Below are 24,543 nucleotides of genomic sequence, written 5' to 3'. Positions count from 1 at the left end.
CCCCATAGGGTTTCCAAGGAGTGGCTGGTGGATTTGAACTGCCAGCCTTTTGGTTAACAGACAAGCTCTTAACCACTATGACATCAGGGATCCAGTTCAGTCAAACAACCAGGTAATTTGTCCACCTACAATGCAATCATTGGTTTATATTTGAACTAAAATTAAGTTTTGCATATAATTGGTTTAGCTAATATGTTGGATTTGGTCAGTTCTGGTCATACAAGTAGTTCTGTACAAAGACATAGCCATATTTTGTCTCAGGCAATTCACTCAACTTTTTTTTACAATTAACATTGATTAGCAGCATAGTCCCTTCAAAAAGAGCTCAGAATCTGCAACTGAGAGTAATGCTGGTAGAAGGTAGGCATCTAGGCATTAGGATCTGCAGCAATCAGAGAATTTTTGTACACTTTCCAGCCTTGCTAAATATAATGGGTAGCCCTTTGGTATGGTGGTTCATTGGCATAGAATCTGTATTTTTACTTCCCCATCCCCTTCTCTCAATTAGTACCTGACCAAAGAAATAAAAGCAAACTGATTGGCTATTTCCAACTTTAGAAAATGAAATAGGGACACAATACAATTAATTAAAATCTGCAGCTTTTCATAGGGGACTTGCTTTTGTACTGATTATTATGATCCCGATTTGTCAAGATGCTAAAAAAGAATCATCTTCTACAAAAAAAAAAAAAACAGACTCAAGGTACTAATCAATTTTAAATAAGCCAGTTATAGTTTGCTCTTTCAAGATTCACTTTTACATTGTTTGGGGCAGGTCAGAAATTCCTTTGGGAATAAAAATTATCATCTACGTTTCTCCTGACCTTAGTAAGTCAAAGTTTGGATTAAGAGAATATGAAGCCAAAAATATGATATAGAGAAAGAGAGATCCAAAACCCAACCCGTTGCCATCAAGTTGATTCTGACACACAGGAACCCTATATAGAGAGAGTGTGTATACACACACACACTCAAAATATGCATATACAGAGAGAGAGGAGACCTGATCACAAAGGGGTTAAGATTTATGGCTGCTAACCAAAAGGTCCTCAGTTCAAATCCACCAGCTGCTCTTTGGGAACCCTATGGGGCAGTGTACTGTGTCCTATAGGGACACTACGAGTCAGAATCGACTTGATGGCAATGGATTTGTTTTGTTTTGATAGAAACTTTTTAAACCTTATGTTACCGTACTTTTGCTATACTTTTCCCCTTGCTTAGATTCAATGCCTCTAAAATACATTTCTTTTTTTAAAGAAAACTTTTCCCCTAATTATGGCAACTCATCTACCATTGTGCTATAAGTCAGTGGCAGCTGGGTGGTACACTGGCTACTTGCCCAGACCTCATAGCAGGACTAATTTGAAACCTTTACAGAATGTAGCCCAGAGCCTGGTGCTCAGAAGATCCTGCTCTAATCGGCTATTGCTCATAAAAGATTTCCTTTATTGACCTGAAGGCAAGTGTTTTCATCTTCCTGCCAGCTAAGGCACTTACTGAAAGTAGGTAGGTAGCATCCAAAGGGAATGTGCCTCATAAACAGGCCAAAGTCTTCCATCACTCCCCTCAAATGACATTTCGATTCTCTCTCCTTTGGGCATTCTGCAATGACATATGCTAATGAGAATTTCTATCTCTGATCATCTCTTTCCCTAGTTCATTGCCACCCATATGAGGAACCATGGTTAGCAAGGTGTTCCTTCAACAAATATGCTTGGCAAATCACTTAGGAAACAGTAGGCAGGGACGGTGACACCAATACCTGAGAATTCATTCTCTTTGTGTCTGGGGATACCTCTAAGTGAATTCAGGCCAGTGTTCGCCCTCCCGGATATAACTTAAGAAAGTTCCAGATCACTCTGCAGTCTTTTCCCTTTATGATTTACCTCCCTGTGGAGCTTGAAAGGTTCCCACTAGCATTGACTCTTTGTGACACTTCTCGATTTAGAGTAGCTCAGAGGCCACTTGGATTGCTCCCAAAGGCAAAGTGGGGCAAAATGACACTTTTTTCACTGAGAAGGGTCAGCGTTTATGGGACATGTTCCTTAAATTCTCAAAATCGCTTCAGAGAAGAGCAGTTTCTTTTATACCAGCCTCTGTTAGATTAAAGGAGGTCATTTAAACAAACCGCTTCCAATAAGTCCCTGTTTTGAATTACTGGAAAGAATGTGTACTATCTGGGGCCCTGGATCACTTAGCAAACATCAGAGAAATGGTTTGAAGTCTTTTTGAGAAATATACTGTCCAACTATACTGCCTTTTCCTTCAGCAAAGGAGATTTATCAAGGATCAATTTGGCTACAGGCACATCTGTTTCTGTTAAAATGCCTTTGGCCATTAAGTTATCTGCAATAACGCTTGGCAAGGTCTAAGCAATTTATAATATTATTAATGGAAAATCATGATTTTATATGGCATTTCTCTTTTCCATTTTATCTAAATGGCTAGAAGTGAGGATTTGCATAATCCTACCCAGGTTCTTTTCTCCCGATTTGGCTATGATCTGGGAGTTTTATATATTAGTTACAGATTGGCTTTGTCGTTGGAATTTATTAAAATGATATTTTTACTTTGCAGAAATAGTTATATATTTTTAATTTCTTTTAATGCTGAAATTACAGAAAAACATTGACTGCTATGAAATTATGACAGCAGAAACAGCACCTTAGAAAGTACTAAAATTCACTTTTAGTCAATAGTTGGTATTTTAATATTCAAAGTGCTGTGTCTGTGCTGTGTGATTCTATAACTTTGCATCTGTCTCGTAAACTCTTCCATAAATGCCATGGAAAAGCAGTGATGCATATCACCACCCAACACTGGTTAGCCTTGACTTAGAAGTATCATCAAATTTCTGTGTAAAGAGGTATTATTGTTATAAAAAATAATAATCGATGCTGGCTCTAACTTTGCACAGATATCCAAAGACAGATCAGAATATGAAAGGTGAGCTCATTTTTCCCTTTGGGAAGTAGTTCCTTCAGGAACTGAGGGACGCTTATGGTGGGACTTGCAAAGTTGATTTAAAACACTAAAAGTCTCTCCAAGAACATTTGAGGAGAATTGACTTGCTGGTCCTTTGACACCAAGCCCGTGTGGCAGCTGTTGCAATTTTCATTAATACTGTACACCCAGCTACAGACGTGAAAATTTGTCTGGGAGACAGTGTTGACCAACACACTAAGTCAGATGCTTACTAGCGTGGCTCTCACTCTCTGGGTGTCAGTATGTCCAGCCCTTTGGAAGGGGCAATAACCTTTTTGGAGCACAGTGGCATCATGCAAGCCCATCTCCCCCGTGTCACCTTCTTGGGCAGTCGATTAACCGTAGCCACATTTGTGGTGCTATGGCGTTTCCCTTCTCTGCCCTGCATTTTTCCCACCCTCCACTCAGTAACTTCTGTGCCACTAAGTATAAGGACTCAAGAAACATAAGAGGCCAGCCTTATATTTCCAAATATCATCAGGGTAAAACAAAACTGAGATTTCTAATCAGAATTCACTTCCTGAACAGCACACAGCTCCAGGATACATTATTTCATTCTCATTCAACTGATACTTATTGGCCACCTACCTTAGACTAACCATAAAACATAGTCCCTACTTTGTAGGAATGTAAAATGGTACAACCACTTTGAAATTGATTTGGCACTTCCTTAAACAGCTAGAAATAGAACTACCATACAATCCAGTAATCTCACTCCTTGGAATATATCCTAGAGAAATAAGAGCCTTTATACGAACAGATACGTGCTCATCCATGTTCATCGCAGCACTGTTTATAATAGCAAAAAGATGGGAGCAACCAAGGTGCCCATCAACAGATGAATGGATAAATAAATTATGGCACATTCACATAATGGAATACTACACAATGATTAAAAACAACGATGAATACGTGAAACATCTCATAACATGGAGGAATCTGGAAGGCATTATGCTGAGTGAAATTAGTCAGTTGCAAAAGGACAAATATTGTATGAGACCACTATTAAAAGAACTAAAGAAAAAGTTTAAATGCAGAAGAAAATATCCTTTGATTGTTACAAGGGTGAGGAGGGAGGGAGAGGGTTTTCACTATTTTAGGTGAACGGAAAGATGACACACAGTACAGGAGAGGTCAGCATAACAGGACTAAACCAAAAGCAAAGAAGTTTCCTGAAAACAACCAAACGATTTGAAGGCCAGAGGAGCAGGACAGGGGCTTGGGGACCATGGTTTCAGGGGACATCTAGGTCAATTGACATAACAAAATGTATTAGGAAAACTTTCTGCATCCCACTTTGATGAGTGTCGTCTGGGGTGTTAAATGCTAGCAAGCGGCCATCTAAGATTCATCAATTGGTCTCAACCTACCTGGAGCAAGGGAAAATGATGAACACCAAAGACACAAGGTAAATATGAGTCCAAGAGACAGAAAGGGCCACATAAACCAGAGAGTACATCAACCTGAGACTGGAAGAACTAGATGGTGCTCGGCTACCACCGATGACTGCCCTGACAGGGAACACAACAGAGAATCCCTGATGGAGCAGGAGAGCAGTGGGATACAGACCTCAAATTCTCATAAAAAGACCAGGCTTAATGGTCTGACTGAGCCTAGAGGGACCTCGGAGATCATAGTCCCCGGACCCTTTGTTAGCCCAAGACTGGAACCATTCCTGAAGTCAACCCTTCAGACAGGGATGGTACCTCTTCCACCCTCTCATTCCCTCCTGCCACATAGATGTCAGTGCTCAAGGCAACCGTGGAAGCCTCACATTGAAGACGGCAGAGTCTTCATCAGTCTGGGCCCCCAAACCACTACATAGAACAGAACTGCTCTTCCTACCCCTCACGCCAGTGTTCGTCATCCGGCTAGTTCCTTTTCATCTTTCAAAATTCAGCTCAGAGCTCATTTTCCCTGGGAATCCCCAACCTCCATAGCCACCTTAGAGACCTCAGCCCTATCTTCCTTTCATGTCTTGTGCTTCCTTCATAGAATTTGTCTCTGTAATTGTTAGCAAATCTAGGCACTCTTGCATCTTTGCCTTAGGTCGATGCTACTTGGTAGTGACTGACTCTGAGAGCGACCAGCTACAATGCTGCCTGCAATATGCCCTCAGTACATGTTTATTGATTGAATATGTGTTGTCATCCACTTCCATCTGCATAAATGGATAAAATAATGCATATGAAATGCTGAGGGCAATGCCTGGCATGTAGGAAGCATTCAGTCACTGTTAACAGAATTGTTGTTTCTTGTGTTATTACTGTTTCCATTACTATCAGCATTAATGCCTTTGACCAGAACAGACTGACTACGAGTTTTTGTTTTCTCTTTTCTCTTTGAAATATTAGCACCGCTGGATCAAAATGAGGTGATAGACATTTGTATTGAAGAAGCAGTTTTCCGTCTTATCTGTCTAAGTGACCAAATACAAAAAATCAAACCTGTTTGCTGAGGATTCAGACTCATAGCGACCCTGTAGGACAGAGTAGCACTGCTCCATAGGGTTTCCAAGGCTGTAATCTTTGCGGAAGCAGACTGCCACAGTTTTTCTCCTGTGGAGCTGCTGGTGGGTTCGAACTGCCAACCTTTCCAGTTAGCGGCTGAGAGTTTAACCAGTGCGCCACCTGGAGTGATGGTTTCAGGTCCCAGCATTGCCATCGGCTGTGTGAGCCTGAACTAATCATTCAGTCACTCCATGCCTTGTTTTAGCCATCTGTGAAACTGGAGTAAAAATAGCTTCCTGACCCACTTTGGCAGAATAAGCTTGAGGAACAACCTAGATAATTAGTGTAAAAGAATTTTTTAACTCTGAAAAATGAATAAAGTTAGTTATTAGTGATATTTTCATAATGCCAACAATATTTATATAAACTCTGATTTCTCTGTTCAATGTTGTCATCCTTCTGTTTTGCCGTTATCACTTTCAATTATTTTCACATTCCCTAATGTGTGGGCAACACAGGTAATTATCTAGATTTTCTGGCTTGAAACAACACAGTTTCACTGTGCAGATGATACTGCCCGAGACTGATGCTGCCTGTGAATCTTTGAGTTCACCTTTTTATCAAATTTTGTTCCTTTTTTTGGTATTCCAACTCACAGTAAATGGTTTTTGAATGAATGAATAAATAAATGAATGAATGCTACTATAGAAGAGAGGCAAAACATCCATGAGTGCCCCAGCTTTTTTTGTATTGCAACGTATGTGATTTCAAGCATTTCGATGAGGGACATTTTGAGCTGTTATGTGCCAGGCACTTTTCTAACACTTTACATGTGTTATTTAATCCTCACTATAACTTGCATAAAAGAGTACGTGAGCTTGATCCACTATAAAGTAAGCTCCATGAAAGGCAGAATCTTTTATGCATTGTCTGTCTTGTTCACCTCTAAATCCATAGGGACTACAGCTGTGCCTGGCTTATAGGAGGCACTCAATAAATAATTATTAAATGAAGTAATTTGCTCTTTCAAACAATTTTTTGTATCTTAGGACTTTGGAGTTTTGTGGGAATTTTCAACTTGATTATGATTTATTTTTATTACTAATGTTGCTGGTAGGTGCCATTGTTTCAGTTCCAACTCATAGTGACCCTAGGTACAACACAACGAAACACTGCCCATACTATGCCATCCTCACAATTGTTGCTGTGTTTGAACCCAATGTTTTAGCCACTGTGTCAATCCATCTTGTTGAGGGTCTTCCTCGTTTTCGTTGACCCTCCACGTTACCAAGCATGATGTCCTTCTCCAGGGGCTGGTCCCTCCTGATAACATGATCAAAGTACTTGAGACAAAGTCTCACCATCCTTGCTTCTAAGGAGCACTCTGGCTCTATTTCTTCCAAGACATATTTGTTCATTCTTCTGGCAGTCCATGGTATATTCAATATTCTTTGCCGGTACCATCATTCAGATGCATCAATTCTTCTTTGGTCTTCCTTATTCATTGTCCAGCTTTTGCATGCATATGAGGCAATTGAAAATACCATGGCTTGGATCAGGCATACCTTAGTCCTTAAAGCTTTGCTTTTTAACACCCTAAAGAGGTCCTTTGCTGCACATTTGCCCAATGCAATGCATTGTTTGATTTCTTGACTGCTGCTTCCATGGACATTGATTGCGAATCCAAGCAAAAGGAAATTCTTGACAATTTCAATCTTATCTCCCTTTAGCATGATGTTCCTTATTGGTACAGTTGTGAGGATTTTTATTTTCTTTATGTTGATGCGTAATTCATACTGAAGGCTGTGGTCTTTGATCTTCATCAGTAAGTGCTTCAAGTCTTCTTCACTTTCAGCAAGCAAGGTTGTGTCATCCACATAATGCAGGTTGTTAATGAGCCATCCTCCAATCCTGATGCCACATTCTTCTTCAAATAGTCCAGTTTCTTGGATTTTTTGCTCACCATACAGATTGACTAAATTGGAAACAAAGAAGAAGGATTGGTACTTGGAAAATATGGCCTCGGTGATAGAAATGATGCTGGAGATCACATGGTAGAATTTTGCAAGACCAACAACTTATTCATTGGAAATACCTTTTTTCACCAACATAAATGGCAACTATACACATGGCCTTCATCAGATGGAATACACAGGAATCAAATACACTACATCTCTGAAAAGAGACTATGGAAAAGCTCAGTATCAGCAATCAGAACAAGGCCAGGGGCTGACAGCAGAATAGACCATCAATTGCTCATATGCAAGTTCAATTTGAAGCTGAAAAAAATTAAAACAGGTCCACATGAGCCAAAGTACAACCTTGAGTATATCCTACCTAAGTTTAGAGACCACCTCAAAAATAGATTTGATGCACTGAACACTAATGACTGAAGACCAGACAACTTGTAGAATGATATCAATGACATCAAACATGAAGAAAGCAAGAGGTCATTAAAAAGGCAAGAAAGAAAGAAAAGACTAAAATGGATGTCAGAAGAGACTCTAAAAGTTGCTTTTGAATGCAGAGTAGCTAAAGCTAATGGACAAAATGATGACGTGAAAGAGCTGAACAGAAGATTTCAAATGGTGACTCAAGTAGACAAAGTATTATAAAGAAATGTGCAAAGACCTGGAGTTAGAAAACCAAAAGGAAAGAACACGTTTGACAGACATTTCTCAAGCTGAAAGAATGAAGAAAAAATTCAAGCATTGAGTTACAATATTGAAGAATTCTATGGACAAAATATTGAAAGATGCAGAAAGCATCAAAAGAAGATGTAAGGAATATGCAGAGTCACTGTACCACAAAGAATTGGTCAACGTTCAGCCGTTGCAGGAGGTAGCACATGATCTCAAACTAATGGTATTGAAGGAAGAAGAGTCCAAGTTGCACTGAAGAAATTGGTGAAAAACAAGGCTCTAGGAATTTTCAGAATACCAACTGACAACGTTTCAACAAACAGATGCAACGCTGGAAGCACTCACTTGTCTATGCCAAGAAATTTAGAAGACAGCTAGCTACCTGGCCAGGCAACTGGAAGAGATCCATATTTGTGCTCATTCTAAAGAAAGGTGATCCGATAGAATGTGAAAATTATCAAACAATATCATTAATATCACACACAAGTAAAATTTTGCTGAAGATCATTTAAAAGCAGTTGGAGCAGTTCATCAACAGGGAACTGCCAGAAATTCAAGCCAGATTCAGAAGAGGATATGGAACAAGGGATATTATTGCTAATGTCAGATGGTTCTTGGCTGAAAGCAGAGAATACCGTAAAAATGTTTACCTGTGTTTTATTGACTGTGCAAAGGCATTCGACTGTTTGTATCATAACAAATTATAGATAACATTGCAAGGAATGGAAATTTCAGAACACTTAATTGTGCTCATGAGAAACCTGTACATAGACCAAGAGGCAATCGTTCAAACAGAATAAGGAAATACGCATGGTTTAAAATCAGGAAAGATGTGTGAGGTTGTTATCCTTTCACCATACTTATTAATAGTGACGTTCAAACAGATATGCATGGTTTAAAATCAGGAAAGATGTGTCAGGTTGTTATCCTTTCACCATACTTATTAATAATAGTGACTGATTATTTTATTATTGAAATTAAAAACTAACTTCGTACTGTACTTTATAGTTTATAAAGTACTTTCTACTAACCTCATTCAATTTTAAAAGAAGCAATGACATTTAACACTAGAAATACTAAATTTTATGGAAAATAAAATACTGCCATCCTTATAAAACAATCATAGCTCAATTTCTTTAATGAGAAAGTAGCACTTAAATTAAGGATGATTAGGGTTTAAAGTGAGGAATTATATCAAATTTTTATTTAATTGAAGGAGGAAAATACTAGAAAATATTTCCCCAGTTGACTTAGGAAAAGGGACTTAACAATGTGGAAAAGTAGCTGCAAGGCTGATTCTTGTAAATATTTGTGACTTCTTAAAAAAGAAAAAAAAAATATTTAAAATGAATCAAGTAAAGTTTCCTGTTATAGAATTAAAATTAGAACTGATGGGATGTAAAAGAAGCTGAACTTGGTAAGGACCATAATGATTTGCATTAAACTATGATTGGAAACAGTACCAGCCATGATTTACTCAGCACATTTTAACCAATGAGAGAACAGTTCATGCAAAATTTAGGGAGGGCCCAGCAACGACATGGAAAAGGTTGGGTAATGCATCCGTAGTGGGACAGTAGGATTACATTTTAAATAACTTGTACAGTATCTTTAAATGAAATTTTTTATTGCCATGTGTTAAAGGCCAAACACAATTTTATAACCAGAATACAATTTTCATTTGTATTTAAACCTTGGCACCCGTAGCTGCCACTGGTTTTTAGCAGGCGAGGGGAAACCTTTCTTTAAACTCTCAGACAGATCTGACAAATCTATTTGTCATTCCGGTCTCTTCAGCACTGAAGTATTTCCATTTTTGTTCAACACTGTAACCTTTGGAGTTTTGCCTAATAATGACTTCAGTTGTGCTGGCCTTCCAACAGATAAATTAAAGTGGAAATGCATATTTTCTAATTATGCATCCAACCCTAGTTGCATATTGGCAGGGGTGGCCACACTGAATGTTAAATTAATTTTGCACAATAGCTAGAGTCTATGGAACGTTCAAAGTTTCCCAAAGTCACCTTCTTAATCATGTGAAGGATAGCCAAGACTCTGATCAGTAGTATGTAGCTATATACAATCAGAGAGAAAACATTTAAACATCGCAGCATGGTATTTCCATTTAAATCTGATTACAGTGAAATAAAACTGTAGCCATTAAAGGTTTAGAAGAACTACAAATACAAGCAGTAAAAGAAGACAGATAGTAAATGAGGTAGTAAAACATTTCAGCAGGGCAAACAGTTTATAGCTCTCATTCAGGCTTCCTGAAGCCAACTGTGCAATTCACTACAGACCCTGCACCGTTCCCTGAACTCCACTTAAACCTGCAATTAACCTTTCACGCCTAATGAAGCTGTTTTTCTGGAAAATTAAAATATATAGTGGTGCCTGCTTTTACATAGACTTGGGAGGAGAGCATTTCAAAATGAATGACTTTTCTGAGGCTTTTGTTCAAATGTAAAATGGAAGTGCTATGTTTGTATATAAAGCGGGAATGTTCTTTCCAAGGCAATTTAGTTTGATGTGCTGTATTTTATTACTGTACTTATTAATTGTTCCACATAATTGTAAAAAAAAAAAAAAAAAAAAACACACATCAGTAATTTTATGATTAGATTGCTACTGCTGGAGTCTACTCTTACCAGTTCACTTCTGTTAGGAAAACCTGGAGTTTTACTAAAGATAACTAAATTCCTGATGTTTTCCCTTGGTGATATCATTGAGAATTTAGTGGTTTAAAAATATATATTTACCATTTAAATATTTACCTATTAGTTACATTGCTTTCTCTTGAAGGTATATTTACAAATGTTTACAGAGGAACAAAGTTCTTACATTTTAGGAAGAAAATATTGGGCTATTTTCTAAGTTTATTAAAGGTCTGATTTAGGCACATGTTCTACGTATTTGCAAAATATCTGTCGTAGCTCTTGACATCCGAACCAGTGATGACGGAAACAGTGCTCATTTTCTGAAGAAATCCTGATGGTCCCAAAGGAATTGGTTTCCTTCACAGGCATGCACCCTGGAGGATCCAAAGCAGCCGCTGGTGATGGTCCACATTAGCAGACACCATTTTCAAACACCAAGAGCCCGTGGAAAAGGGAGTAGGAAACAGAAGATGGCACCTTCTTACTCATGGGTTTATATTTCAGATTTTTTTTTTTTTAAATGTCATAGTGTTTGATATTTAAAAACTAAAATTTTAAAAAGGTAAAGCTTATAATAAGCATTTAAGCCCCAGTTTTTTGTGAAATCTCCTAGCAGATTTTGAAGTGAATTTGGCTGGCCTGCAGCGTCTGTGCATCATCTTGACATGGTAAATGATATTCCTTTAGACTGCCAGTCTGAAATAATGAATTGTTCCCCCAGTTAATTGTATTGCTTTGATAACAAGAACTATGCTAGGCCTAGAGAACACAATAAGTGGATTTCAACAGATGATTTGTGTGACGTTTTGAAAAATTATCTTCTTGAGTGACCTGCTTTTAATGGAACTCTATGGGTACCCAGCATGCACCACCACCCAGCATCCACCTGGAAAGAAGCACTTCCTCCTTGGGTGCAGGGATGCATCAGCCATTGCGGACAACCCTCATCCGGAAGAAATTCCCAGGGAAACGTCAACAAGGAGAAAGGCTTTGCCTCAAAGGGCAATACAGCGAACGTGTTTCTGGGTGGCTTTTATTTTATTGATGCGTATTTTTTAAAAATCCAGAATACATCTTAAGCTACCTTTTACTTCTTCACTGCCAGAATATAAAAGTTACACTGTGTGTGGGGGGGCGGGGGGAGGTGTAAAGTCTTTTTTTAAAGAGCTACTGACTTGAATTTTCTCTTTTTATCAATTAGGAAAATTAGATTTTCTACAATAATAAAATGTGCTGGAGGGCAATGAAAGTTAGAAACTAATCTTTTTTTTTTTTTTTTTTTTAATGAGCCTCCCCCTGCCCACTACTAAACAATTCAGGAAGACCGGGATCTTGTCCCTTATTCACTGTAGTGTCCAGGGCCTCTTGTAGGATGAAAAAGGACCTAACTACTTCTGGTTGTTGTCATTGTTGTTGTGTTGTTTTAAAAAGTTCTCCATATACTAAAAATGAAAAAATGCGAAAATAATGATACAAAATTTACAATTAACTTGACACTTAAGATACATACAAACAAATGCAATTTATGATTATTGTGCTATTTATAATTGAATTACAAGATTTATAAAGAAGAATAACTCATGTCCTTCGGTGAAGGATGCAGCCTTAAATCTGAGTAAAACATCATTTGGCCCAACAAGATGAGAAGGCCTGGGGCAAATAGTCCTCCGAGCCTCCTCTGTAAGTTTACATGGTGGACACCCAAATATTGCTGGTTGGAGGAAAGCAAGCTTTCCTACATACATATTGCCATTTATGCAGAATCTGAAAATGTAGTTGATTATTGTATTTTCATAGGTGTGTTAGGTGTGTAGTACTTAATGTTATTGCTGTTAGGTTCCATCAGGTTGGTTCCAACTCATAGCAACCCTGTGTACAACAGAACAAAACACTGCCTGGTCCTGTGCAATCCTATCATTGTTATGTTTGAGCCCATTGTTGCAGGCACTGTGTCAGTCCATCTCACTGAAGGTTTTCTTCTTTTTCACTGACCCTCTACTTTAAAAAGCATGATGTCCTTCTCTAGAGAAACTAAGTCTCACTATCCTTGCTTCTAAAGAGCATTCTGTCTGCACTTCTTCCAAGACAGATTTGTTCATTCTTCTGGTGGTCTGTAGTATATTCAATATTCTTCACCAATTGGAATGCACCAGTTCTTCTTTAGTCTTCCTTATTCATTGTCCAGCTTTTGCATGCATGTATTGTTTTTGTTGTTAGGCTTCGTCAAGTCAGTTCTGACTCATAGCAACCCTCTGTACAACAGAACAAAACACCACCTGGTCCTGTGCCATCCTCATAATTGTTGTTATGCTTGAGCCATCCTTGCAGCCACTGTGTCAGTCCATCCCGTTGAGGGTCTTCCTCTCTTACGATAACGCTTTACTTTACCAAGCATGATGTCCTACTCCAGGGACTGGTCCCTCCTGATAACATGTCCAAAGCATGTGAGACTACGTGTAGCCATCCTTGCCAGTAATGAGCATTCTGGCTGTACTTCTTCCAAGACAGATTTATTTGTTCTTTTGGCCCATTCCCATTGCCATCGAGTCGATTCTGACTCACAGTGACCCTATAGGACAGGGTAGAACTGCCCCGTAGTGTTTCCAAGGAGCACCTGGTGGATTCGAACTGCCAACCTTTTGGTTAGCAGCTGTAGCTCTTAATCATTACACCACCAGGGTTTCCGTTCTTTTGGCAATCTGGTATATTCAATATTCTTTGCCAACACAGTAATTCAAAGACGTCAATTCTTCAATCTTCCTTATTCATTGTCTAGCTTTCGCGTGCACATGAAATGATTGAAACTGCCGTGGCTTGGGTTTTTTGCTTTCTTTATGTCAAGGTGTAATCCATACTGAAGGCTGCAGTCCTTGATCTTCATCAGTAAATGCTTCAAGTCCTCTTCACTTTCAGCAGGCAAGGTGGTGTCATCTGCATAATCCAGGTAGTTAATGAATCTTTCTCCAATCCTGATGCTCCATTCTTCTTCATAAAGTGAAAAAACAAGAGGTCATTAAAAAGACAGGAAAGAAAGAAAAGACCAAAGTGGATGTCAGAAAAGACTCTGAAACTTGCTCTTGAACGTAGAGTAGCTAAAGCAAATGGAAGAAGTGACGAAGAAAAAGAGCTGAACACATGATTTCAAAGGGCATCTTGAGAAGACAAAATAAAGTAGTATAATGACATGTCCTAAGACCTGGAGTTAGAAAACCAAAAGGGAAGAAAACACTCGGCATTTCTCAAGTTGAAAGAACTGAAGGAAAAAAAAAATTCAAGCCTCGAGTTGCAATATTGAAGGATGCTATGGGAAAAATGCTGAACGATGCAGGAAGCATTAAAAGAAGATGGAAGGAATACACAGAATCACTGTACTGAAAATTACTACCTACTGGAATTACTGGTCAACGTTCAGTAATTCCAGTAGGTAGCGTATGATCAAGAATTGATGGTACTGAAGAAGTCCAAGCTGCACTGGTGAAAAACAAGGCTTCAGGAATCGACGGAATACCAAGTGAGATGTTTCAGCAAACAGATGTAGTGCTGGAGGTGCTCGCTTGTCTGTGCCAAGAAATTTGGAAGACAGCTACGTGGCCAACTGACTGGAAGAGATGAATATTTATGCCTATTCCAAAGAAAGGTGATTCAGCAGAATGCAGAAATTATCAAACCATATCATTAACAAAACATGCAAGCAAAATTTTGAGGAAGGTCATTCAAAAGTGGTTGCAACAGTACATCAACAGAGAGCTGCCGGAAATTTAAACTGGATTCAGAAGGAGGACTTGGAACAAGGGATATCATTGCTGATGTCAGGTAGATCCTGGCTGAAAGCAGAGAATGCCAGAAGGCTGTTTATCTGTATTTCATTGACTATGCAAGTTTGTTTTGTTGTTTGATGCAAAGGCATTCGACATATGGATAATAACAAATTACGGGTAACATTAATGGGAATTCCAGAACACTTAATTCTACTCATGAGGAACCTCTACATAGACCAAGGGACAGTTGTTCAGACAGAACACAGGGATACCCGTGGTTTAAAGTCAGGAAAGGCATGCATCAGGGTTGTATCCTTTCACTTATTCACAAGCATATGAGGCAATTGAAATACCCTGGCTTGAGTCAGGCACATCTTAGTCCTCAAAGTGACATCTTTGCTTTTTAATACTTTAAGATGATTTTTGCAGCAGATTTGCACAATGAAGTATGTCATTTAACTTCTTGATTGCTGCTTCCATAGATGTTGATTGTGGATCAAAGTAAAATGAAATCCTTAACAACTTCAATTTTTTCTCCGTTTATCATGATGTTGCTTTTTAGTCCAGTTGTGTGGATTTTTGTTTTCTATATGTTGAGGTGTAATCCACACTGAAGGTTGGGGTCTTTGATCTTCATCAATGAACGCCTCAGGTCCTCTTTGCTTTCAGCAAGCAAGGTTGTATCATCTTCAAATTGCATGTTGTTGTTCCTCCAATCCTGATGACATGTTCTTGTTCACATAGTCCAGCTTCTTGGATTATTTGCTCAGCATACAGATTGAATAAGTATGGTGAAAGGATACAACCCTGATGTATTACTTTCCTGATTTTAAACCGTGGAGTATCCCCTTGTTCTATTTGAAAGACTGCCTCTTGGTCTTTGTACAGGTTCCGCATGAGCACAATTAAGTGTTCTGGAATTCCATTCTTTGCAATGTTATCCATAATTTGTTATGCTCCACACAGTCAAATATCTTTGCATAGTCAATAAAACACAAGTAAACATCTTTCTGGTATTCACTGCTTTCAGCCAACGTTCATCTGACATCAGCAATGATATCCCTCATTCCATGTCCTCTTATGAATCTGGCTTGAATTTCTGGCAGTTCGCTGTCGATGTACTCCTGCAGTCATTTTTTAATTATCTTTAGCAAAATTTTACTTGCATGTGATATTAATAATAATATTTGATAATTTCCACATTCCTTTGGATCACCTTTATTTTGAATAGGCAGGAATATGGATCTCTTCTAGTTTGTTGGCCAGGTAGCTAGTGCTGCTATAACAGAAATACCACAGATATGTGGCTTTAACAAGCAGAAATTTATTTTTTCACAGTTTAGAAGGCCAGAAGTCTGAATTCAGGGTGCAAGCTCTAGGGGAAGGCTCTATCTCTTCGTTGGCTATGAATATAGTCCTTGTCTCTTCGAGTTTCTGCTCCTGGAACATCTTCATGTGGCTTGGCGTCTCTCTTCCCCAATCGCTGCTGTGGTAGTTGCCTAGATCCATCAGTCACAGGCTTAATCTCTTTAACTAAAGATTGTGTAGCCACGTCCTCGATGTAAATCCTAGGACCCATGGCCTTAGTTTGTACAACAGAATTTTCCAAATATTTAAGTTCTGCATTTATTTTGCATAGTTCATTTTTAAGTCCATCTCTTTCCTCTTGCATTTTATTGTAAAGGGCAAAGAGAAACCAAGCAGTCCAAAGCTATCCAATTAAAAATAAGCATGGTTTGCTATTTTATTTGTAAATTAAGAGCTGAAATGTAGTTTATGATTTATTACTGTCCACTGAATGTGTTTCCAAGCTTAAGCATCATTAGTAAAACCAGGATATGTTGCGAGAGACACTACTTCAGTCAGGCTTTAGACTTCGTGTACCCTGAAATACAAAGATACAATGACAGTTTTGAATTAGCATAAAATTTCCTGTTTTGGCATCTCACAATGCTGACTTTTCTTCTGGCACTGTCTCTTCTGTAAGGAAGACAACATTCGCAGCCACATGTAAATGGAAAAGTCTTATTTTTCAAAGCCTCTTTGGACTAGGTCATGCAGTCATTTAATGAATAAAATGATTTCATATTTGGATATGGTGATATTGAAATTAGTGTAAGTGGGCTCTGTCCACATTAAAGGAGACATATATTCTTTGTCATAGTTGGCTGTCTCTGGATAAGATTGGGCCAGGAATGAAATAGCAGAAGGTTGTAAATTATGACAGCAGCATGCCAGGAGATCTGTGGAAACTTGAGGTCTGCCTGAACTCAACTTTTAGTTAGCACTACCATGGCCCGTGGTTTTTTAAATAATATGCTTTAGCTCCATCAATTAAAGAAATGAGAAAATAATTATTTCCTACAGCAGAGCAAGTGGTTAAAACAACTATCTTGCACCATTCAGAATTTCATATGTGTTCCTGGAAGGTCAAGGAAGCAATTTTTGTTTACTCTTTCAACCTTTGAACTTCCATTAACTCTTGGAAATTCAAGATGATATTTAACATCCCAAAAGAATGAAGTTACTTCACAGGAACCCTTACAAGGTAACTTTGTAAGATGATCAGCCTGGCCAGTAATTATTGTGATTTTTGTAATCCCTTTCTTTTCTAGGAAACTCGGGGGGTATAGTGGTTAAGAGCTACAGCTCCTAACCGAAAAAAAGGCCAGCAGTTCAAATCTACCAGGTGCTCCTTGGAAACTCTATGGGGTAGTTCTACTCTGGTCCTGTAGGGTCACTATGATTTGGAATTGACTCGACAGCAGTGGGTTTGGTTTGGTTTGGTTTGGTTTGGTTTTCTTCTCTAACACCATAAATCCCTTCTCTTCTGTTTTCAAACTTAATAGAGGCTCCTTTTTTCTTTCAAAAATATGTATGTTTCTATCATATCAAATTATAGATAACATTGCAAAGAACGGGAATTCTAGAACACTTAATTGTGCTCATGTAGAACCTGTACATAGATGAAGAGGCAGTCATTCAAACAGAACAAGGGGATGCTGCGTGGTTTAAAATCAGGAAAGGCGTGCATCAGGGTTGTATCCTTTCACCATACTTATGAAATCTATATGCTAAGCAAATAATTCGAGAAGCTAGACTATATGAGAAGAGTTGGGCATCAGGATTGGAGAAAGACTAATTAACAACCTGCGATATGCAGTTGACATAATCTTTCTTGCTGAAAACGAAGAGGACATGAAGCACCTACTGATAAAGACCAAAGATTACATACAGCCTTAAATATGGATTATACCTCAACATAAAGAAAACAAAAATCCTCACTACTAGATTAATAAGCCTCATCATGATAAACAGAGAAAAGATTGAAGTTGTCAAGGATTTCATTTTCTTGGATCCACAATCAACACTCATGGAAGCAACAGTCAAGAAATCAAACAACATATTGCATTGGGCAGATCTGCTGCAAATAACCTCTTAAAGTGTTAAAAATCAAAAATGTCACTTTCAGGACTAAGGTGTGCCTGACCCAAGCTATGGAAATTAAAACAATAATGACATACCACTACACACCTATTGTTTTTAAGTGCCATCAAGTCAGTTCCCACTCATAGCAACCCTGTGTACAACAGAACAAAATACCGCCCAGTCTTGCACCATCTTCACAATCATGGTTATGCTTGAGTCTATTATTGCAGCCACCTTGCCAGCCCATTTCTTTGAGAGTCTTCCTTTTTTTTCAATGACCCTCTATTCTACCAAGCATGATGCCTCTCTTCAGGGGCTGGTCCCTCCTGATGATACGTCCGAAGTACGTGAGATGAAGTCTCTCCATCCTTGCTTCTAGTGAGCGTTCTGGCTGTGCACACCGATTAGAATAGCTAAAATCCAACACATTGACAATATAAATGTTGGTGAGGATATGGAGCAACAGGAGCTCTCATTCATTGCTGGTGGGAATGCAGAATGTTACAGCTACCCTTGAAGACGATACGGAAGTTTCTTACAAAGCTAAACATAGGCTCACCATACAATCTAGCAACTGTACTCCTAGGTATTTACTCATATGAATTGAAAACTTATGTCCACACAAAAACCTGCACATGAATGTTTATAACAACTTTATAATTACAAAAACTTAGAAGCAGCCAAGATATCCTTCAATAGGGGGATGGATAAACTAATTGTGGTACATCCATACAGTGGAATACTATTCAACAGTCAAAAGAAATGAGCTATCAAGCCATGAACAGGCATGGAGAAACTTTAAATTCATATTGCTAAGTGAAAGAAGGTAGACGGAAAAGGCTACATATTTTATGATGCCAACTATGTAACATTTTGGAAAAGACAAAACTATAGTAAAAAGTTAGGTGCTCAGGAGGAGGAAGGGGCGAATGAATGGGTGGAGCACAGGGCATTTTTAGGGCAGTGAAACTATTCTGTATGATACTCTAATGGTGGATATATGTCATCATGAATTTGTCAAAACCGTTAGAACTGTACAACACAAAGTGAACCCTAACGGAAACTATGGACTTTAGTTAAAAATAATGTGTCGGTATCAACACAGTGGATTGATACAGTGTCTGCAACAATGGGCTCAAGCATAACAACAATTGTGAGGATGGTGCAGGACCAGGCAGTGTTTTGTTCTGTTGTACACAGGGTCACTATAAGTCAGAACCAACTGAATGGCACCCAGCAGCAACAACATTGGTTCATCAATTGTAACAAGTGTGTCACACTATGCAAGATGTTGATAATAGGGGAAATGATGGGAGTGGACAGAGAGGGTATAGGGGAACTCTGTGTAATTCCCTGTGTAATTTTTCTGTAAATCTAAAACTGTTCTTTAAAAAAAGGCTATTAAAAATTCTTTATATGATGCATTTAACTCCTTAAACACAAAACAAAAAAATAACACTGAAAATTCATTATACATCCAGAACCAACTTGTGTTCAGACATAGAAACTAAGGTATGGGGTCACATCTACAGCTGAATGTGACATTTTATCAGACACTGAATTCGATTGTCCAAAGTCAGGGTCAGTTAACCTTTTAGGCCCTTGTTCTTCTTCATGTGTGAAGTTCTTGTGTCCAAGTTAAGAAACATTTTAGATAAAGCGGAAAGTACTGGATGACTTCCAATAAACAGCTGAATCTTTGATGGCTGAATGGGAAATAATACCAAACAGGGTGCTAAGCTACTCATGCTGTCCTCCCAGAAGTATATAACCAAGCGTTTAAATGTCTTTCTCCTTTTTTTCCAGGCCTTGCCATCGCCAGTGCCCTAATAGACATTTCACAACAGAAGCCTTCAGATAGTAAAGACAAGATTTCAGGAATCCGAAATCGAAAGCACCACCTCTCAACACGTCAAGGAACTTGTGTCTGAGATACAGAAACTGCTCTAGATATTCTGTAATGTTATACTTTATAAATGGCTTCCATTAAAGATGTTCTGTATAGCCTCAGTTTTTATGGAGGCAGATCTCTGTATGATCCCAGGGCCTGAGTACAGTTCCTTCCGAATGGCAATGACCTACGTGGCCAGAGAATGTCATGAGTTGGGCTTTTATGAAAAGTGGTGTCGACAGTCACAGGTGATAAAGTCAGTTTTTACGATGATCTTAGACTCAACATAGATAACTTTAAATTACTCCTGGAAAAAGATGTATATTGTTTCTTAATACAAATGAAAAATATGTAATTCATATGAACCAAACTGTTTATATCTCAAGACTTTGAAGAAAGACATTTTATAATGCCTGAATGATGAGAATTGTACAGTTTTTGCCTCATAAGCAAACTTGAATTGCCTGTATAAGAACAGGAGATGAGCAGATTACAATGGCTTTAAATGCTGTTTTGTCTCATTGTAAATGTGAAAGATTTTGATTTCCTAGGTGTAGGTAATGTATTTAAATATCTCACATGGCAATATCATGTCCAGACTCAGTCTGAGAACATGACAGTTTTCTGCCTAACTGGAATGCAGACCAAAATGAGTCCATTTGAATGGATGGTGTGTACAACTTCACAGGAAGTTTGTTAGAATTCAGAGCGAAGAGGACATTCCTGTCATCTATGCCAACTGCCTAACTCATTATCAGAGCTGATAGAGCATGGAGAAGCCTGTCCAGCAATCAGTTGTCCCCTGCCTTCAAAAACAGCCTCCGATGCCACAAACCCGAAGACCGCTGAAATAGTTATTTTACAGTGTGCAGGCTTCTGCTCCAGCATGGTAATTCTGTAATTGCCTAGGAGTTAGTGGATCAGACCAAAGTGATCCATCTGTGTTTTTATGAGAAAAGGTCATCTTCTTTTGGTGTTCCTCTTCTAGCTGCTAGATTTGATCTGCCTTCACAGTGGTTATAAAATGTGTGTTAGAGGTGACACCTCCCAAGTTATAATGTGATTCAGGTTCCTTCCTGTCAACTACTTCACTGAGAATACATGCAGGGATGAGCACTTACTGGCAAGTATCAACGGTATTCTTAATCTCTGACATGAACCCACTGGTGTCAGGAGAGAAAGCCTCCCGTTTAAAAAATAAGCTCATTGTTGCCCATGTTCAGCATATTTTTAATGACTAAAAAAATCTGAATTATGGCAAAAGCGAGGAATGATATACAGCAGCTTTCATACTGGAACATAACATCATTTATGTCCTAATATTGACAAAGGTTCACTGAAGGCCAGTAGTATTAACAGGTCTTGTTTGGAATCATGGTTTCTTAACTTCAGGGTGACTACTAGGGACATGTAGAGAACCGTGACAGATAATCCAAAGCGGTTGTACATGATATAGTTTTGTTCAATATGAAAGCCATTTAAAAATAATTGATGTTTAGTACTATATATGTACTTTTCATGTTCTTTGGACTTTCTGGAAGGTAATGACACTTTACCGTTTACAGCTAATGCATAGTTACTTGCATGCTATGGTTGTGCAGTAGCAGAATACAACCCTATTGTGATATTAAGTGTTTATTTCATAAAGCCATTTATATATAGTCAGCTTAATTTGATGAAGATTGACTGTAAAACATAACCAGAATGATCATACAATATGTAGTTGCATCTGATACAAGACTGCTAGGTTGCATCTAACCGTGACTATGTCATTGTTTTTATAATTAGACATTCATGAATTATCGTATATATTCCTTATGTTGGCATGATAATTTTACTATTTTCCATGCGTTAAAAATAAGACTAACTCTTAGAGTAATTTTGTCTGTAACCTGTGGAGCTTTTTGGGGAAGGGGGTGAGGCTGGGTGTTTTTACCTTCCTATGATGTTTTCTTTCTCAAAGGAACAGTGAGTTAAGTTTGTAAATGTCTCCAAAAAAACACCAAGTCATTTTTCCAGCTTCTTTTTGGACCCTTTAAATGTTGGTTTTTCTCACGGGAAAATAAATTGACAAAATTGGTGATTACAAAAATGTAATCATTTAAAAAGAAAACTATGGCCCAATTTGTTTAATTATGTAATAATTGTTATGAGAGAAAGCTCATATAACAAAAATGCAAAAACATACAGATTTGGATGTAAAATCTATTTCTGCTGTATTTTAGAGGCTAAGCAAATAGTATTACTCAGAAAGAATTATCAAGCTTCACCCACATTGAATCCCATTGGGTAATTAAAACTTGAAATTTTAAATTTTAGAGAATTATGGGAAATAATGCAATGTTAGGTTAAAGTCATACTATCCCTTTCTGGGCCAAATATTGCTAACTTTGTGACTAATTATGCAATATATTTTCAACTTATCAAAGCTTTTCCTGGCAATAAAATTCTTCACCTTCAGGTGAAGTAGATTGAAAAGACTTCAGGGATAATCAATTTGAATCTGTGTCTTGGGTTTTTTATTTGTTCGTTTGTTTTCCAGATTCCAAACACTGTAAATCTGGTTGCTTTCATTTTTTTTTTTTTTTTTTAAATCAAATACACCACCAAGGATAGCATATGCAAGTACTATCCAAGAAGTTAGCAGTTAAATGACTGATTCTCTTGAAAGCTTATCTTCATGGAATTCTGAGCATTTCAGTTTAGAATGACTTGGAAAAATTCTTTAGATTATAGGATTTCTTATTTTACTGAATATGAAAAAATTTTAGAAAGTAGAATAAAGTTTTAAAAATTAACCTAGGGATGCTATTTGGAAAACAGAGAATTCTTGTTGAAAGAGATACACATGCTTACAGATGGGTTTAATAAATTTTAAGAGGATTGAAATTTTCATAATTCCTTTAAATGATACATTTTACTTTAGTGATACATAAAGAGAAGCAAAACAGATGCCATATACTAGTGTTATGTTCAATAGGAAAACTTCAAATAGAAAATATTTAAATATGTAATTGATATTTGTTGTACTTCACAAAAAGGAGCCCTGGTGGCACAGTGGTTAAGCACTTGGCTGCTAAGTGAAAGGTTGGCTCTTCGGGAGAAAGATGTGGCATTCTACTTCTGTAAAGATCTACAGCCTCGGAAACCCTCTGGGGCAGTTCCACTCTGTCCAATAGGGTCGCTATGAGTTGGAATTCACTCAACAGCAATGAGTTTGGTTTGGTTTGGTTTGGTTTGGTTTGGTTTGGATAGTTCACAAAAAGACACAGTAAGATATAGGTGACTTCATGGCTGTTGTCCATGCTGTTGGATCATTTCGAGTGAAGACCGGTGGATGGATGAGGAGGTGTGAGAACAGACTTTGGAAACACCTTTGAGGTGTCTGGTTGTGAGCAGGTTTTGAACCTTTTTGGGGCCTCTGGCTTTTGATCTGTAAAGGGAGGTAATGGTGGCCACTTTGCAGAGTGAGGTGAGAGCTATAAGGTGTGAGGGAGAAGGTACGAAACATAAAGCACACACAGCAGGCTCTCCAACAATCCTGCAGCCACCAGGCCGCTCTTCATAAATCCACCTATTAATTATTCATCTATCTTTGCACCATAGATAAGTTCAGTAGGTTTTTGCAAATGAAAGTTTCAGGAAAATCTCAAGTTCCTACATTTCTAGGATATACCAAAAAAAAAAAAAAACCCGTTGCCATTGAGTCTATTCTGACTCATAGTGACCCTATAGGACAGAGTAGAACTGCCTCATAGGTTTTCCAAGGAGTAGCTGGTGGATTCAAACTACCCACCTTTTGGTTAGCAGCTGAGCTCTTAACCACTGTGTCACCAGGGCTCCTTCTAGGATATAGGGATTTCTAAAAAATGACTCTGATATTTCGGTTAATAGAGGCTTTAACATTTTTTTTAATAAATATTTACAGTAATTTTCAAATTGCTGTTTATGATATTTACACAGGAACATCAGTTGTCACTTTTCACATACAAACTTAGGCAAGAAGGGGGTCAATCCTAACATTTTGTTGTCATAAGTGGTACATCTTTTTTCATTAAACATAGAACTACGATTTAAAAAAATTTTTACGTAAAAGGTTTTTAAAAGGAAAACTGATCCAGTGAACTAATTCCACCCGGGCTTTAAAAAAAAAAAATCAACTTCCAAAGCCCATTTTGCATTTTATTAGGTAAGTTTAGAACTTATTTGATCATAAAAATCACCTAGGGAAACACATAAAAAGTGAAGATTCCCACCTTGGCCTCCAGAGATTGATTCAGAAGGACTAGCTTGGCCCCTGGAGATCGATATGTTTAGTGAGCACCTTGGTGACCTTTATGACCAGGCAAGTTTGGGAAACACCACTCTGTGCCAAAGAGCTGCCATTTGTCTGCTCTTAGAGTGATTTCTTTAAACGATGATGATATCATCCTCATTCCAAAATGCTTTTAAGTGATTTTCCAAGGAATACAGGCCATCCGGTTGGCGTAACAACAATGTTTTCATCATAGTGTACACTTAGCATTTCAGTTTCATCACAATTTTAAATTAAAACTTAGACTCATAGCTACCCTCACAACGTATGTGTGCAGGTGTGCATGCCAGTGTTCAAAACAGATGGTGTAAAACTTCAAACCTGCTTTAAAAAGCCAACATTCTCTGACACATGTGCTATTAATTGGAACTTTAATTACTGAAATAAAAACATTGGATATGCCAACCCCCACTGCC

General features: G+C 38.1%; 1 protein-coding gene across 2 annotated transcripts in view; it reads left to right on the top strand.

The window, feature by feature from the left end:
* The window catches only part of ATRNL1 (attractin like 1), a 697,793-nt gene extending 675,395 nt beyond the window's left edge, over window positions 1-22,398 (top strand). Inside the window, exon 28 of one of the 2 annotated variants that reach the window (XM_023546681.2) lies at window positions 19,728-22,398. In XM_023546681.2, the coding sequence (XP_023402449.2) occupies window positions 19,728-19,852 (125 nt within the window). In that variant the 3' untranslated portion in view covers window positions 19,853-22,398. The remainder of the gene's footprint in view (window positions 1-19,727) is intronic. The other variant, XM_003409111.4, reaches the window with a different exon arrangement.
* Window positions 22,399-24,543: the final 2,145 nt, after the last annotated feature.

The sequence above is a fragment of the Loxodonta africana genome, chromosome 16, assembly GCF_030014295.1.
Source record: "Loxodonta africana isolate mLoxAfr1 chromosome 16, mLoxAfr1.hap2, whole genome shotgun sequence".
Lineage (NCBI taxonomy): Eukaryota > Metazoa > Chordata > Mammalia > Proboscidea > Elephantidae > Loxodonta > Loxodonta africana.
The sequence above is the reverse complement of the archived record's forward strand: the minus strand, read 5'-3'. Positions and strand labels throughout refer to the sequence as shown.